The sequence below is a fragment of the Durio zibethinus genome, chromosome 16 (assembly GCF_047325235.1).
Source record: "Durio zibethinus cultivar Kanyao isolate XHJ-2024 chromosome 16, ASM4732523v1, whole genome shotgun sequence".
In the NCBI taxonomy this organism is placed as follows: Eukaryota; Viridiplantae; Streptophyta; class Magnoliopsida; order Malvales; family Malvaceae; genus Durio; species Durio zibethinus.
Genome location: NC_143177.1, coordinates 17,146,466 through 17,161,396, shown reverse-complemented (window position 1 = coordinate 17,161,396; position 14,931 = coordinate 17,146,466). Strand labels below are relative to the sequence as shown.

The 14,931-nt window shown below is 29.5% G+C and overlaps 2 protein-coding genes across 2 annotated transcripts; one reads left to right on the top strand and one right to left on the bottom strand.

The window, feature by feature from the left end:
• Positions 1-280: 280 nt before the first annotated feature.
• Positions 281-1,115, bottom strand: LOC111298451 (Acyl-CoA N-acyltransferases (NAT) superfamily protein). Its single transcript, XM_022893160.2, has 2 exons — positions 773-1,115; positions 281-595 (listed from the first exon to the last, which is right to left on the bottom strand). The coding sequence occupies exons 1-2, from the start codon at positions 1,020-1,022 to the stop codon at positions 366-368; spliced, it is 480 nt and encodes a 159-aa protein (XP_022748895.2). The 5' UTR covers positions 1,023-1,115; the 3' UTR covers positions 281-365.
• A 3,108-nt stretch (positions 1,116-4,223) lies between these two features.
• Positions 4,224-6,592, top strand: LOC111298453 (CAAX amino terminal protease family protein). Its single transcript, XM_022893161.2, has 4 exons — positions 4,224-4,530; positions 4,648-4,806; positions 5,517-5,735; positions 6,218-6,592. Exons 1-4 carry the CDS (start codon positions 4,279-4,281, stop codon positions 6,557-6,559), a joined length of 972 nt encoding a protein of 323 aa, XP_022748896.2. The 5' UTR covers positions 4,224-4,278; the 3' UTR covers positions 6,560-6,592.
• Positions 6,593-14,931: the final 8,339 nt, after the last annotated feature.

Genomic DNA, 14,931 nt, shown 5'->3' with positions numbered 1-14,931 from the left:
AATATACATAAAAAGATTGATTTATCTATGTTTTAAAAATTTTCAAACAATATTAATATATTATATCACTAACATAAATTCAACTCCGCCATTGGTCATTTCTATTTTGTGAAATGTAAATGCAAATGATTTGAATTTGCACCCAAAAAAATTTAAGGAAATGAGTTGAATCATAAAACCAAAATGTTTGTTTAAGCTTGGTAGGTAACATGTGCCCAAGGTCTTCATTATCACTGGATTGATTGACATATTGGCCAGTTTGAATGCAAAAACAAAATGATTCGTTGAATGCACGCTTCCATATTAGCTTCTTTTTCATTGAACCCAAATAAATTACAATGGCAAATGTTTTTAAGCTTATTCCACTAGTTTGAATCAAAATCCAAATACATTCTATTGGCATCTCGATCAGCGGAGTAGTAGCTCTTGATCAAGCTATCAACTCGAAAACCAAGCTTCTGGTAAAGACCCATGGCTGCAATTCTCAAAGGATCAACGTGAAGTGCTAACCGATGGACATTTCTGGTCCTGCATTTTTGAATTGCTGCTTTTAATAATGCCTCCCCATGGCCTTGTCTTCTATGGCTCTCCTTCACTGCTTTTTTGTTAGTTTCCAGCAACCAATTTAGACCCAAAAGAAGAAAAACAACAATCGGACATGACATATTTATAAAACAAAATGAGGTAATATTCAGTTGGTACTTTAGTCGAACATGTTACCGGCCAATGTTAGAAGGAAGAATTCGGGATGACTAGAAGAGAGGATAAATACCTGCAAGCTTTGTGATGGAAGCCGAAAGTGAAGAGGGCCAAGAATACATGACGTAGCCGACAACTTCTCCATGAACATCCGTCATGTAAAGCAATCCAGAGTTGTTCTTTCTCAGTTCTTCATCAAAGGATCTAGCAAGTGATTCGTGCTTGGGGAAAATCTTTTTTTCCATCTTCACAATCTCTTCTACTACCTTTACAAAATTTGTCGAGTTTCTTTGGAGCTCCACCAGCAAGGCCCCGCTCTCCATGTTTTCTGCGTTGTTTTCCCTTTCCAATCCAGGCAAATCCAAGTCTTAATTTGTACGTTCCAGTAGTCAGAAAAATTTTATAAAAAAAATGCTTTATTATAGCTAGTCTGAATGTCACTAAGCCAAAATAATAGTAATAATAATAAAAAAAAAACTACGAATTTTTATCGCTATTTAAATAAATTTTTATTATACATTATTAATTTTTAATTTACATTCAAATAAATTTTTAATTTTTAATTTATATTCAAATATGTATTTAATTTGAATTTATACTTAAATAAACTCATAATATAAATTAATTTTTTATTTAAAATAAAAATTTATTTGGGTACAATAAAAATATAAAAATTTTATTAAAAATAAAATATTTCAAGAATTTTATAATATTTTAGTAAAATGCAAATTTATCATTTTCGTTGACAAAGGTACTATGTTAAATATTTTACTTGTATATTTTTTAAAAAATCAACAAAATTAAAATATATTCATAAAATGTACTATTTGTATTAAAAAAAAAAATACCAGGTGAAACATTTTAATTTTGTTATTTTTATTCCAATGAAATTAAAAGTATAATGATAAATGTTAATAAAATTGAAAGTATGATTTCAAATTTTAATATTAACGATGTACGGATCTCAATAGCTTCTATTAATTTTAATTTTCAAAATACTTTTAATATTAAAAGTATGATCTCAAAATACATGTTCAGGTGAAGTAGATAATCGATCTCAAAAGTTGAAGTATAAATATACTTAAATTAAACATGAAAGTTCTTATTATAAAAATAAGTACACTAAATATGATAATGTTATTTTATAATCACTTATATATCAATAGTAAAATTCTCATGTGATCACCAACATTTTGGTGATCATTTAAGCGTTTAGGACAAAATTTTCATATGATAATTGAATAAGGGTCCATTTAGATCCATAATTGGTGTCGGTGAAATAAAATGCAATTAGCACCTCCAATCATGTTGATGATTCATTTGGATCCCATTTCTATTGCTCACTGGCGTTGTTTTCACTAATATCGCAACCCCAAATTTCGATTAGGGGTGAAAAAAAAATTTGAAAGCCGATTTGGAATTATAGTGTTCAGTTTAGTTTAGATCAATTTTTTTTATTAAATTTGGATCAAATTTAAATATTAAAATATATATTAAGTTCAGATTAAATTTTAAATTGAGATGTAAAAAATCAAAAATATCGAATAGAACGAAATTATATATTTTTATTAGTTTTTATATATATTTAAATTTTTATAAAATAAAAATAATTATTTTTTATTTAAATATTTTTAAATATATTAAAAATTTTATTAAAATAATCTATAAAAATATAAATTTAAAAATAAAAATATGAACTAAACCAGTAAAATTCAGTTTAAATCGAATCAATTTTAAAAAAAATATCAACTAAAATTCGAATCAAATTTTAAAAATTCATAATAATATACATCATCCAAAAATATTGAATTGAATTTGATCCAATCCAAAATCGTTATCACTCCTAATTCGGACTAAACCTTACAAGTCTAGTGAAAACTTTTAACTTTCATAGCAAATTAATTTTCAGTTATACTATGTTTCTTTCTTTTTTCCCCCCTTGTAGCTATAGTGTACGCATAAAAGCCCATGCCATTTAGTCTTTTTCCTTTTATTTTTATTTAACAAATTTCAAACAAATTCTTTAATCTAATATTAAAAAATAATTTTTTATAATTATAAAATAACCTAATTAATATATAAATAACTAAAATTTGAATACACACATAAAAATAATAAGTTCTATAATGAAATAAATTATTAATAAATGAATAAATATAAATATCTTTATAATTAATATAAATTAACTAAAATAAATAACTAAATAAATAATAAATAAAATAAAACATTGGCTATTTTATATGAGTAAATGTTGTTATTATTATTACTATTATTTTGTGAAATAATTATTATTTGGATAAAAATATATAAATAAATATAAAAATAATGAATAATTGAATATTATTTTATTTAGTTTCAATTGGAGTAACTATCTTATTATAATTTTTAAAAAGAATTTATTTTATTTAAAATTTTATTTCATGCACACCTTAGTCTAATGTTTTTAATAATTGTTTTTTCTCTGCTCTTCATTTTACTACTATTATTACATTTGTATCCAAACATATATTTTATCATTAATTTTAATTTTATTGTTATAATAATTAATCTCATCGCTATAATAATTAATCTTACTTCCATCATTATTTTTAATTTTATTAAAATTAATTTCACCGTTCATCCAAATTATCTTTAAATGCTTCTTTGACTTGACTTAATATGTAACTTATATATACTTTGATTCTATTTTTACATGATCCTAATCAAAGATATGGAATAAGGTGGACTATAGTATAGCATTATAACAACTATTGATTCTGTTTGATGCATAGAATTATTGATACGATAGGATAATAATTATCTTATATTATGTTTAATTTGTTTCTAAAAAGAAAAATAAGAATTATAAAGAGGATTAATATCATCTTGCTATAAGATTATTCAATTCTTCTCAAGTGAAGAAGATTATTTTTAATCTATGAAATTAAACTTACATGTTTAAATATATTCTTAAAAATTTTATCAATAATTTAAATTGTATAAATTTTGATAAAATAAATAAATTATTCTATCTTAATTCTTATATATTTCAAACACAGAATAAGATGATATTATTTAATTTAATTTTATTCATAATATTATTTTATCTTATTCTATTATAATTTTGCATACTAAATACGATAATTATACATAAGATAGTCTAGTATAGTATACTAACACTTACGTATTTAGCTTTCTTTAAAAGCTTAACATTACAGAAAATACATAAGTATTTATATGTCAATTATGAGATTCCTTTTTGCAAAAAGCTCAATACATAAGATGTTTCAAGCAAACATTAACACTAGTCATGTCTCATTCCTGTTTTCCAAAATTAGCATCTTAGCTTCATTTTATTTTATGCATCTTCCATCGGATTATGTTTATCTATTATATAATAATAGTATTAATTTTAATATGAAGAGTTTCACTTAAATTAATGTAATTTTTTAAAGTTTTTTGGATTATTGAATCAAAATTAAATTTATAAATTATTTGAATAAAAAATAATATTTTTAAATTTAATAGTTTTAATCCAAAATTAAAAAAAAAAAAAAAAAAAAACTGAACCACCACCCAACTTTAGTTCAGATATTACACATGACAATCACAATTTTCTTTTTCTTCCGCTTTCCTATAGTTGAGACGCCGCGGGTAAAGAAATCCAAACCAAAAATGATTCTTGCTTGGCCTACTGTTAATCCCAAACCTATATTTTGCGGCCTTTTGAGCGAAGCACTTGCCATATCTACCAACCATTTACCATGCTCCTCTTCTTTTAGTTCTAAAGTAAGTACCACTTTTCTCAAGTGTCACTGCACCCAGAACAGAAATACAGATAAATCCACTCAGGTAACCTCTGTTACTTTCATGTTTTTATCTTTATGAACTAAATTTAACTTAGCTAACTATTTGTTACGGTTTCTGATCAAATTGTGGAAATGGGTTTTGTAATATGGGGATGAACAGGGGTTTTCTGTGTTGACATCAGATATTCCATGGAAGACAGGGAGTTTATGGAGTACCATGGCTATTTATATGTTCAATTTGCATATTCCTTTGGGTTTTGGAGGCCTGTCAATTGGTGCTTATATCTTGCATCAACCTGTTCTTGAACCCCAGACTCAGGTAATTTAGTGCCTTTTTTTGTTTTTAATTATTTTTATATTGCATAATGTGATTGATTTTAATACATTTAGATTAGCAATGAAGAGTGTGGTTTGTATCTCTGTGCCATTCTTTGAGCCTTTTGGGTTTGCTTGGTTTAGAATTAGATAAATGGGAGCCTTGTTGTCTGCTGCCAGAGATGAGTTAAGGCTAAGGACCTAAAATTTTTTCTAAAGCCAAATGCCTGCTAGCATTTATCCTTAGTATTAGAGTTCATTGCTAGGAACTAACATGAATTGAATTTACAGGCTTGAATCTATGGCACAGAGGTTTTTTATGTATTTATAAGTTTACACTAATCATAATACTAATCTATATGTAACATTTTAAAGAAATTTAAATCTTAAAAGCATTTAACTAATTATTGTTGTAAAATAGTACTACCTACTTGTTCTCTATAAATTTCACTAATATCTTGATAAATTTCTGTTTTTCCACTTCAAGAAAAAAATCACCATCTTTTTCCCTGGTGTTTGTTTAGAAAAAAATTTTAATCTTTAAGAAATTGGAAACCTTTTTGTTTCAGACCGTGATGACTTCATTTTTTGATGGTTCATCAGACAGGTCTACTGAAACTTACATTTTCTATTCTTAATTGTGCTAGAAATGTTACTTGTAAGTATACACACTCTTTAAGTTGCTTTTCTATCTTGGTGTTATATTTGATGCAGGCACTATCGTTGCTTGTATTTGAAACTTTGGAATTGCTTGCCACACTCCTTCTCCTTAAGAGCACAATTAAACCAAAATATAGGCTTATGAACTTTTTCAAATTTAATAAGTTGTCGACAGACAGGAACTGGTTATTGGCATCAGCACTGGGTTTTGGGATACTTATTTTGCTAGTTTTCCTTACATCGATCATTGCTGACAGGTTATATGGGGTAAAGGTTGGTTTCTTCTTCATTGCTTTTAGTATTCTTTTCATCAGATATGATGTTTAGCCTTAGCACAAAATGGTATGATGAGACTTTGTTGTAATTAGAATATTTTTGCTGATTGGTTAAGCTGGCCAGAGCAAGTTAACCGATTTAACCCCCCCCCCCCCCAAAAAAAAAAAAAAAAAAAAGCGGAATGGAACTTGTTGACTCATTGGCACTTCTAGTTCAAACTTCAAAAGATGCTGAGTTTTGGTAAAGTTACCCCATCATGTTAAACTCGTTTTGGAATGTCTTGTTTGCTTTAATAGCATTTTATTGATGTGTAATCATAAGCATATGGCATGCTTCTCTCTGAAGTTTTATCCTTGCATGCTTTATAAATTTTTTCATGTATTTCCAATACATAATATTCCCTAATATGTGTCAACAGAAAGAAGAATGATTGTAAAAAAATGTGACTTACACCTCTTTTTTTTGAATCCAAAATTTAGGATGCAAATAACCCCATACTGAAGAAAATGCTTCAAAGCGGTGACATCTCAAAAGTTGCTTGTTTTATTGTTTACTGCATCGTCACTCCTCTCCTGGAAGAAATGGTTTACAGAGGCTTCATGTTGGCATCTCTTGCCTCAACAATGAACTGGAAGCAAGCAGTTGTCCTTAGCGCAGCCATCTTTGGTGCAGCTCACTTCTCTGGTGAGAACCTTTTACAATTATTTGTGATTGGGTGTATCCTTGGGTGCTCTTATTGTGGAACAGGAAACTTGAATTCTTCCATTCTCATACATTCTTTGTATAATGCCTTGACATTGATTATAACTTTTATATCTTAAATATAAAATAATATGTAAGCTGTTTATCTCTTCTCTGGTTTCTCTACTGCCTTGTGTATTCAACAGTTTGACACAAATGCAGACTAGAATACGCAGCCCAGAATAGGAAAAACACCTTGGAACTGTTCTATAATATGTAAGAATGCTGACAAGCTAAGCTACTTCCCTCCTTTCAACCTTGCATTCCTAGATGGATAGCAGTTTTGTCAAAATGTGGTACTGCACTGGTACACATACCACAGGATAGAGTTGAATGTCATACTGATTTCTAATATTTTCCAAGGGCGGCATGATGACGAAAAAGAGAGAGGGGTGGGGAGGGGGATTGCATTTGTTTCTATTTTCGACATGTTTAGCATTTAATTGTGGAAAAGCTCTTTAAACGGTCCCTTGGCCTTTTGGTCATGGGATGATCTTGCTCCACGTTCTCTGGTATCATTACCATACAGTGTCAAACAATAGTCCTGGCATTTATCTTGTAAATCCTAAGTTTGCTGATGGACTTGTGCATGTGCTTACTTACCCAATGATGTATAAATTAATTGGTGCTGCCAATCTGCGGGTCTCAAAACTATTGGGGTGGGGAACAAAAAGCAGAACCAGGAGAAGAAATTGTATATGTATATTTTTTTCCTACTGAAGCTTAGGGGATTCTTTTGAAATATATCTTTTTTACTCTGGGAGGCTTTTGATAATACTATCCATTGCATATGCAAACCCATTATTTAGATTCCCCATGATTAGGAAAACATGGCAGTGATGAAGGTTCCACATGAAGTCTTGGTGATTTTAAGGAATACACAAATTTTAGTATCTCTTTCAGAATTCTTCCATAGAAATCCCTACCCTTGCTTTTGTTCCCCCACATTTACAACAAATGTTGAGGTCATTTTGTCTGTGATCCAACTGCTGGCAAGTAAAACTTCACATTACGCGAAATAGGGTCCACCTAATGAATATCCCAAAAAAGGCTATGGTCCACAGATATGTAATGAAAGGCAGATAGGTAAGTTGGATTGACCAGCACGTTTAGAAGGGTGGATGGTTTTTTTTTTTTTTGTGGTCAATATTATGATGAAATTCTTAAAATTTCGAATAATAGAACAGGACTAGCTATAAAAACAGTCCCAAATTTCAGCTGTCTTGCCTGCTGTGCTGGCTGCCTCGCTCCTCGTAATCCAAAATTTTGTTTTACTGGTTAAACTAAATCATGTCAGCATTTGATATATATATATATATATATTTATAGTTGAGGCTTTTAGGGCTTTAGCTAAATCCAGCTGGTCAATTACGTTTTGGCAATCACTTTAAAGATGCCATGAGCAGATGAGCTTAGCCAGCTGTTGGTTTAATCAATGACCTGAGTTTAAATTTAAACCATTTGGACCGCCTTTAAATTGCATTCGTGTTTGTACTAATCTAATAGTGCACAGCTAAGAGCCAGCGAGTTAGTTACTTTATGATGGACTGGGGAACCCTTGACTGTCAAAGCCCTTCACTATTGGCAGTAATTCATTCTCTCTGTACTAGTAACACCCTTTAAAAATTACTGAGACCACTACTCTTTCTATTTTTCACCCCAAACATAACATCCTAATGAAATTTGTCCTTTTTAAGTGTTAAACAATTCTTAATATCTCTTCATTTCAGCCCACAAAATGGTCCTATTGTGGGGTCCAGGAAGTAACTTCCTACTTTCGCCATTTTTCTTCAGAGTTCAATTTCAGACCAATACTCTTCATTGTCCCCCACCACTTTATTTACACTTAAAATCTTAAGAAAGTGGTCCAGCTTTGGGCCCTCAGAAAACCCAACAACCACTCAACGTTTCGCATCCGCAATCAACGTGGCCATCATCCATCACATTACCGGAAGCTTAATACTCAAAAACATAACTTCAAACTTTAATAAAAAAAAAAAGATCAAGCTCCTCAATTTTTATTACCTAGGTTATCATTTTTATTTTTTATATTTTAATTATAAATTTTAAAATTAATTATATTAATTTTTAAATAATTCAATAACTTAAGTTATTTTATAGAAGTTTGATTGATATAATTGAAAACTAATTATAACTTATCAGGTAGTGTTTATAACTGTCAAATAACAAATGTTAATTTTATTATTCTGATTAAATTTTCATTGATTTTATTATGTTACAAAAATTTTAGAAAATTAAAATTCAAAGTGGGAGCATTTTATTTAGAATTTTATTTGTTACAATTCTTCAATTAATCAATCACAAAAAATAATTATCTAAGAGTTCATTATTTAAAGATATAAATTTTATATAATTTTTTATGAAATTTACATAATATTAAATTATAATTAATTAATTATATTATGATAATTATATGTGATATGATCTTAAAGTTTATATTTACGCAATTAAACATTATAAGTTTAATTGCATTTTTCCCTTAAATTTGAGGGTATGTCGAAGTATTATCCCTTTCAAAATAAAAATACACAGCCCACTAAATGGCTGCCACGTGTATCGTGATGCGGTGGATCCCAGAGGCCTAGCTCCCCTCCCCGTCGGCTTAAAAACAGCTAAGAGTCTAGTTTCCTTTTCCAGCAGTTTACACCAACACACGCAGCTTAAGCAAAATACTACCTTAAACATCTCCTATCACCGGAGCTCTTTAGTTCCATTCATCTCTTCTCCTTTGTTTCAATGGCAGGTTTCGAGCAGCAGCTAAAGGATAGAGCCAAAGAGCTTAAGGTTTTCCTCAAGAAAGGTGTAAAGATCGTGGGAGATTCATGCAAGAGGGGCTGGTATAAAGTCAAGCATATCAAAGGCTGATGATTACGCATCACCATGTTTTGATCTTGATCTATATTTCAATACCCAGTTCTTATTGATTCCTGTTTTCCTTGTTTTAGGTTTGAATTTTCCCATGTTAAGATCTCTGTCAGTCCTTTTTTTTTTTTTTCTTTTGCTTAAATCCGAAAGGGTTTGTTCCTGTTTTCCGTTAACTTTTTTTTTTTTTTTTTTAACTATTTAGCATCTTATGCGTTGATCACTTGATCTTTAATATTGCTTGCATCTTATGAGTTGTTCACTTGATCTTTAATATTGTTTCCATGTCTGATTATTTTGATTTTTGAGATCTTATTTATTGTTCCTGTTTGGCTTTTTACTTTATTTTATATTTTATATTTTATATTTTATATTTTATATAAAATATAAAATAATTATTTTATATTTTAATAAATTTAAATAATATTAATAATTTATTATTTTTAAATATATTATTAATAATTATTTAAATATATTAATAATAATCTATTAATAATAACTATTTAAATATGTTAACAATAATATAAAAATAATAATTTTGTTTAATTTATAAAATTAATAAATCAAATTTAATTTTTAAAAAATCAAGTCAAATTAAATTTGAAAATATTATACATTAATAAAAATAATTGAAACAAATTCTATTGAATCCTTATTGCCTTTAGATTTAGTAGTCATCATCGATAATACTAGTAGTATTTAAAAATAGGGCATTCAAATTCTGGCAACATTGGACATTTTAGGGAATATGATGCTTCGTCAAACAGACGGTGGAAATTTAAAAAATTTATTAGAGATATTTATTTATAATATATGTAAAAAATAATTATATATTTATTAATCTAATCAACAAAAAGAGTATTTAATTTTTTTTTTAATTTTTTTAATTTGTAAAAATATTTATGAAAAAATTTTGAAATATCTATTAAAATTTTTTTTTTGTTGGGCTAAGAGCCTTCAATCCAATCACACCAGCGGAAGTTAAATCAAACATATAAAAGACTATAATTTAACGTGATTCTGTCCAATTGATTTACATCCACGGATGAGAAATAAGATTTACTAGTTGTAGAGAATTATAAACATACATAAAATCATCAACTTCACTCAACAATCAATATTCATAAGATACTCTCAATCTCCTCTAGTCTTATGGAGTATTCTCAACTCAAATAAACACAAATTCAAACCTTTGTGTACCCTTTCAACATAACCAAACACATATCCATATGCTTCCATACATCATACTTATGTGGACTCTCTCAATCTCTTCTAGTTCACTCATAAACAAACATACACACCCATAAGACGTAGAGTCCCAATACTCTTATGGGGTGTTTATCTCACAAAATCCTATAACTCTTTTATATCTTTTTCTTATACTTAATACTGTAGAGACTTCATCTATTTATAATCATACAAACTTACCCATTAAGAATCTCTCTACTCTTAGAATTCTTTTTCCGTAAGTCAAACTTGCCTATTAAGAATCCTATTTCTCTTAGAATTCTTCTTTTGCAAGTCTTCTTGTCCATCAAGCAATATCTGACAAATCTCAAATAAATCTCTAACAAATCTCTTATGGGATTTGAGTCAATATTCTCAACAATCTTCACCTTGACTCAAATTTCATCAATCATCTGTCTTCATGCTAGACATGCTTGGCTCCACCTGTAATGAAAGTCTCACAATCATCTTCTCTTCTCTTGTGTCTTCACGCTTCATACAAATCAATCATCAATCTTTAAAACTTAAACTCGAACTCTTCTCTTGAATCGAGCTCCTCTAAGCTTACTTCATCTCATGTATCAAACCAAGCTCTTCCCATATCTCGAACTGTTAACTCTTCCCATGTCTCGAACCTTCGGCTCTGTCCACATCTTGAATCTTCAACTCTTCTCACGTTTTGAACTTTCAGCTCTGATAACACTTGTTGGGGAACACCACATCTCTGATACCATTTGTTGGACTAAAAGCCTCCAATCCAATCATACCAGCGGAAGCTAAATCAAACAATAAATCAAACACATAAGAGACAACAATTTAACATGATTCGGTCCAACTGACCTACATCCATGGATGAGAAACAAGATTCACTAGTTGTAGAGAATTACAAACATACATCAAATCATCAACCTCACTCAACAATCAATACTCATAAGACACTCTCAATCTCCTCTAGTCCTATGGAGTATTCTCAACTCAAATAAACACAACATCAAACCCTTGTGCATCCTTTCAACATAACCAAATACATACTCATATGCTCTCATACATCATACCTATGTGGACCATCTCAGTCTCCTCTAGTCCATTTACAAACAAACATACACACCTATAAGACGTAGAGCCCCAATACTCCTATGGGGTGTCTATCCCACAAAACCCTATAACTCTCTTACATTTTTTTCTCATACTTAACCCTGTAGAGACTTCACCTATTTATAATCATACAAACTTGCCCATTAAGAATCTCTCTACTCTTAGAATTCTTCTCCTGTAAGTTAAACTTGCCTATTAAGAATCTTCTTTCTCTTATAATTCTTCTTTTGCAAGTCTTTTTGTCCATCAAACAATATCTGACAAATCTCAAACAAATCTCAAACAAATCTCTTATGGGATTTGAGTCAATATTCCCAACGTTTTTAAAATTTGTTATTTTGTAATTTTGGACCTCCCCCGAAAATGATTCGCCAATGGAAACATTTGGGACCTACAAGTCTTATTCCGTAAGCTCCAAAGTATGAATGCAGAAATTAACCACAGAAAACTTTTGTCAGACATAAATTTTCGATATTAAGGCTTGACACTAGAATAAGTTTAAAAGATGGCCGAAAAAATAAGTTAAAAAATCATGTAACCATAGAAGCTAGACTGTTAATAACAGTTGTTAATAAAATATTAAAATTTTAATTTTAATAATTAAATTTAATCTCTAATGAATTTTAAATAAAAAATAAAAAATAAAAATAAAAATAAAAAGTTAGGGCGTCACTTCTTTATCAAATACTAGTTTTTTTGGGTTACTTTGCGTGGATTAAACTATTTTTAGTTTTCAATACTTTGTTTGCGCCATTTACTGTAAAAAAACTTTGATGTTTGAATTACGTATTAGCAAACTATCTGAGATGTTGGTTGATTTGCCTATTTAGGGTCAATCAGGTGAAGTTCTACATCTGTAGTAGATTTTTAGGGTTAAAAATTAGTAGTAGAAAAATCATATTGAAAACAATGCCTGTAATTTGTAAATAAAACATTTTGCTTTCAATATCCAATAATCTTACCAGAGACAAAGATTAAGTAAATAGAGAAAGACTATTGCAAGTAATTATCATTTCATACACCCTTTCTTTCTTTTTTTTTTTTTTTTTGGATTAGCTATATTTTTATTTTATCCAACTAGCAGAATTTTGCTACAGTTCAACTAATCCTCTATTTTTACAATAATGTTAACAATTTTGTATAAAATTCCACATTTAAATTCCAAGTATCATGTGATTGTATCTGTGCTTGACTACTTTATCCTGGCTATCACTTTTGCTGGCTCTCCATCCACTTGTTTAAACATTCTTTGTTTCCTTTCTTTCCAAACCAGTTATATACATGCGTTCCAAACTATGCATAGGATAGTTGATATTAGAGCTCTCCCCTTCATTTTTTTTCTTTGCCCAACTCAACTCAGTAATCTAACTTCCATACTTCTATTGATTCTACACTTCTACATAATCTTCTACCAAACTTCCTTGGTACTGTAAGCAAAATAAGAAAAACATATCATCCTTGGATTCATCATCTTGCTGACATTAGCAACATTTGCCTTTTATCTCCATTCTCTAACCTCTTAACTTGTCCTTAGTTAAGAGCCTATTTTGAATAACCATCTAGGAGAGTGAGTGCTTAGGAATATGGTATTTAAACCATAAAATCCTATGCCATCCAACCTTTTCCTTTTTTGGCCTGAGTTCATTTCATATCACTTTGATTGAGCAACAATCCCTTGGAAACGGCCATACTTCTACGCCATTATCTATCTTAATGAATTGTCGAGCTGTCGACCTTAGTTGGAGTAGTTTCCTCCAACACCAACTGCTGTTTTGTTGGCTACCATTTATGAAATACTTCTCCCTTTCAGCATGTATTCTTTTAGGCATGCTATCTATATTGATATTGCTTTAGTAAGGATGGACCAAAGGTTTTTCTCTTGGTTACATGACAACATGTCTTTGATTCCTAGCCTTTCTTCTACTTTAAAATAGCAAATTCTCTTCTAGCTTATTTGGGCTTATTTCATTGATCCCTCTTTCCCCTTTCACAAGAAACTTGAACACATCTAAGTGATCTTCCTTAAGGCATGCTTAGGGAGTATAAAGTGCCTACACTAGTAATTTTGAACACTAAACAACACTGATAGAATAAGTTGCAGTCTTTTAGCATACTACAAATGTTTGATAGCCCAACTATTCAATCTAACTGAAATATTCTCTACCAAAGATAAACAATCTCTTTCTGTCAACCTTCTAGTTACTAGTGGCAGTCCCAAATAACTTATTGGCAACGTACCCATCTTGAAAATCACTTGTTGTATCAGTGTGAGCTCCTCTCTGCTTATCCTTGAATGGTAAAGCTTACTTTTTTCATAGTTAAATTGTAACCCAGAAATTGTATAGAAAGCCTTCAACACCTTCTATATCCTAATCATAGACTCTAAGCTCCTTTTTGCAAAAATTAGTAAGTCATTTACGAAGCATAGATGAGTTAGATTGATCATTTTGCATTTGGTGTGACATGCAAACACTCCATGTTTAGCTGTTGCATCAAGAAGCCTTGACAGTACATTGATTGCCAAGTTAAACAAATAGAGAGAAAGAGGATCTCCTTGTCTTATCCCCTACTCTTCTTTAAATAACCCACCAATCCTCCATTGAGAGAAATAAAGAACCATGAATTAGTGATACAGCTCCACATCCATCTTATCAACTGTTCTGCTAGCCCAATTGCCTTTAAAATAGTTAGTAAGAACTTTCAATCTTTTATAACATTTAAGTCCGAGAACTTCTCTATTAGACACAAAAATTATGGAGTCGTCACTAATATTTTTTAATCTAGGTGAGATTTGCTACCTATATGAATCTATTATTTTTTAAAGTTATCCTAAACTTAAACTAAGGGTCTTTAAAAAAATAGATTTCAGTCTACATCAACAGAAGTAAGATTCGGGAGTCAGTTACGTACAAGAAATGTATTAGCACCTCATTATGCCCAAAATTAGTATCACGTTAATTATATGTTATCTTACTTAAGTCTTAATGAAAGATGGTTTATTATTATGCAAATAAATCAATTTAAATCCTTTTATTTATTTACACAAGACAGTCATACAAAAATTCTATAAAAAAATTAAACAATCATGCAAAATATATAATAAATCATACCAAAAATATCATGCAATAATATAAAATATCATGCAAAAATTATCACGTAATAAAATATCAAGCAATATATAAATAATCATGCAATTAATAATTAATTATACAAGTAATAATCAATCATGTAAATAATAATTAATCAT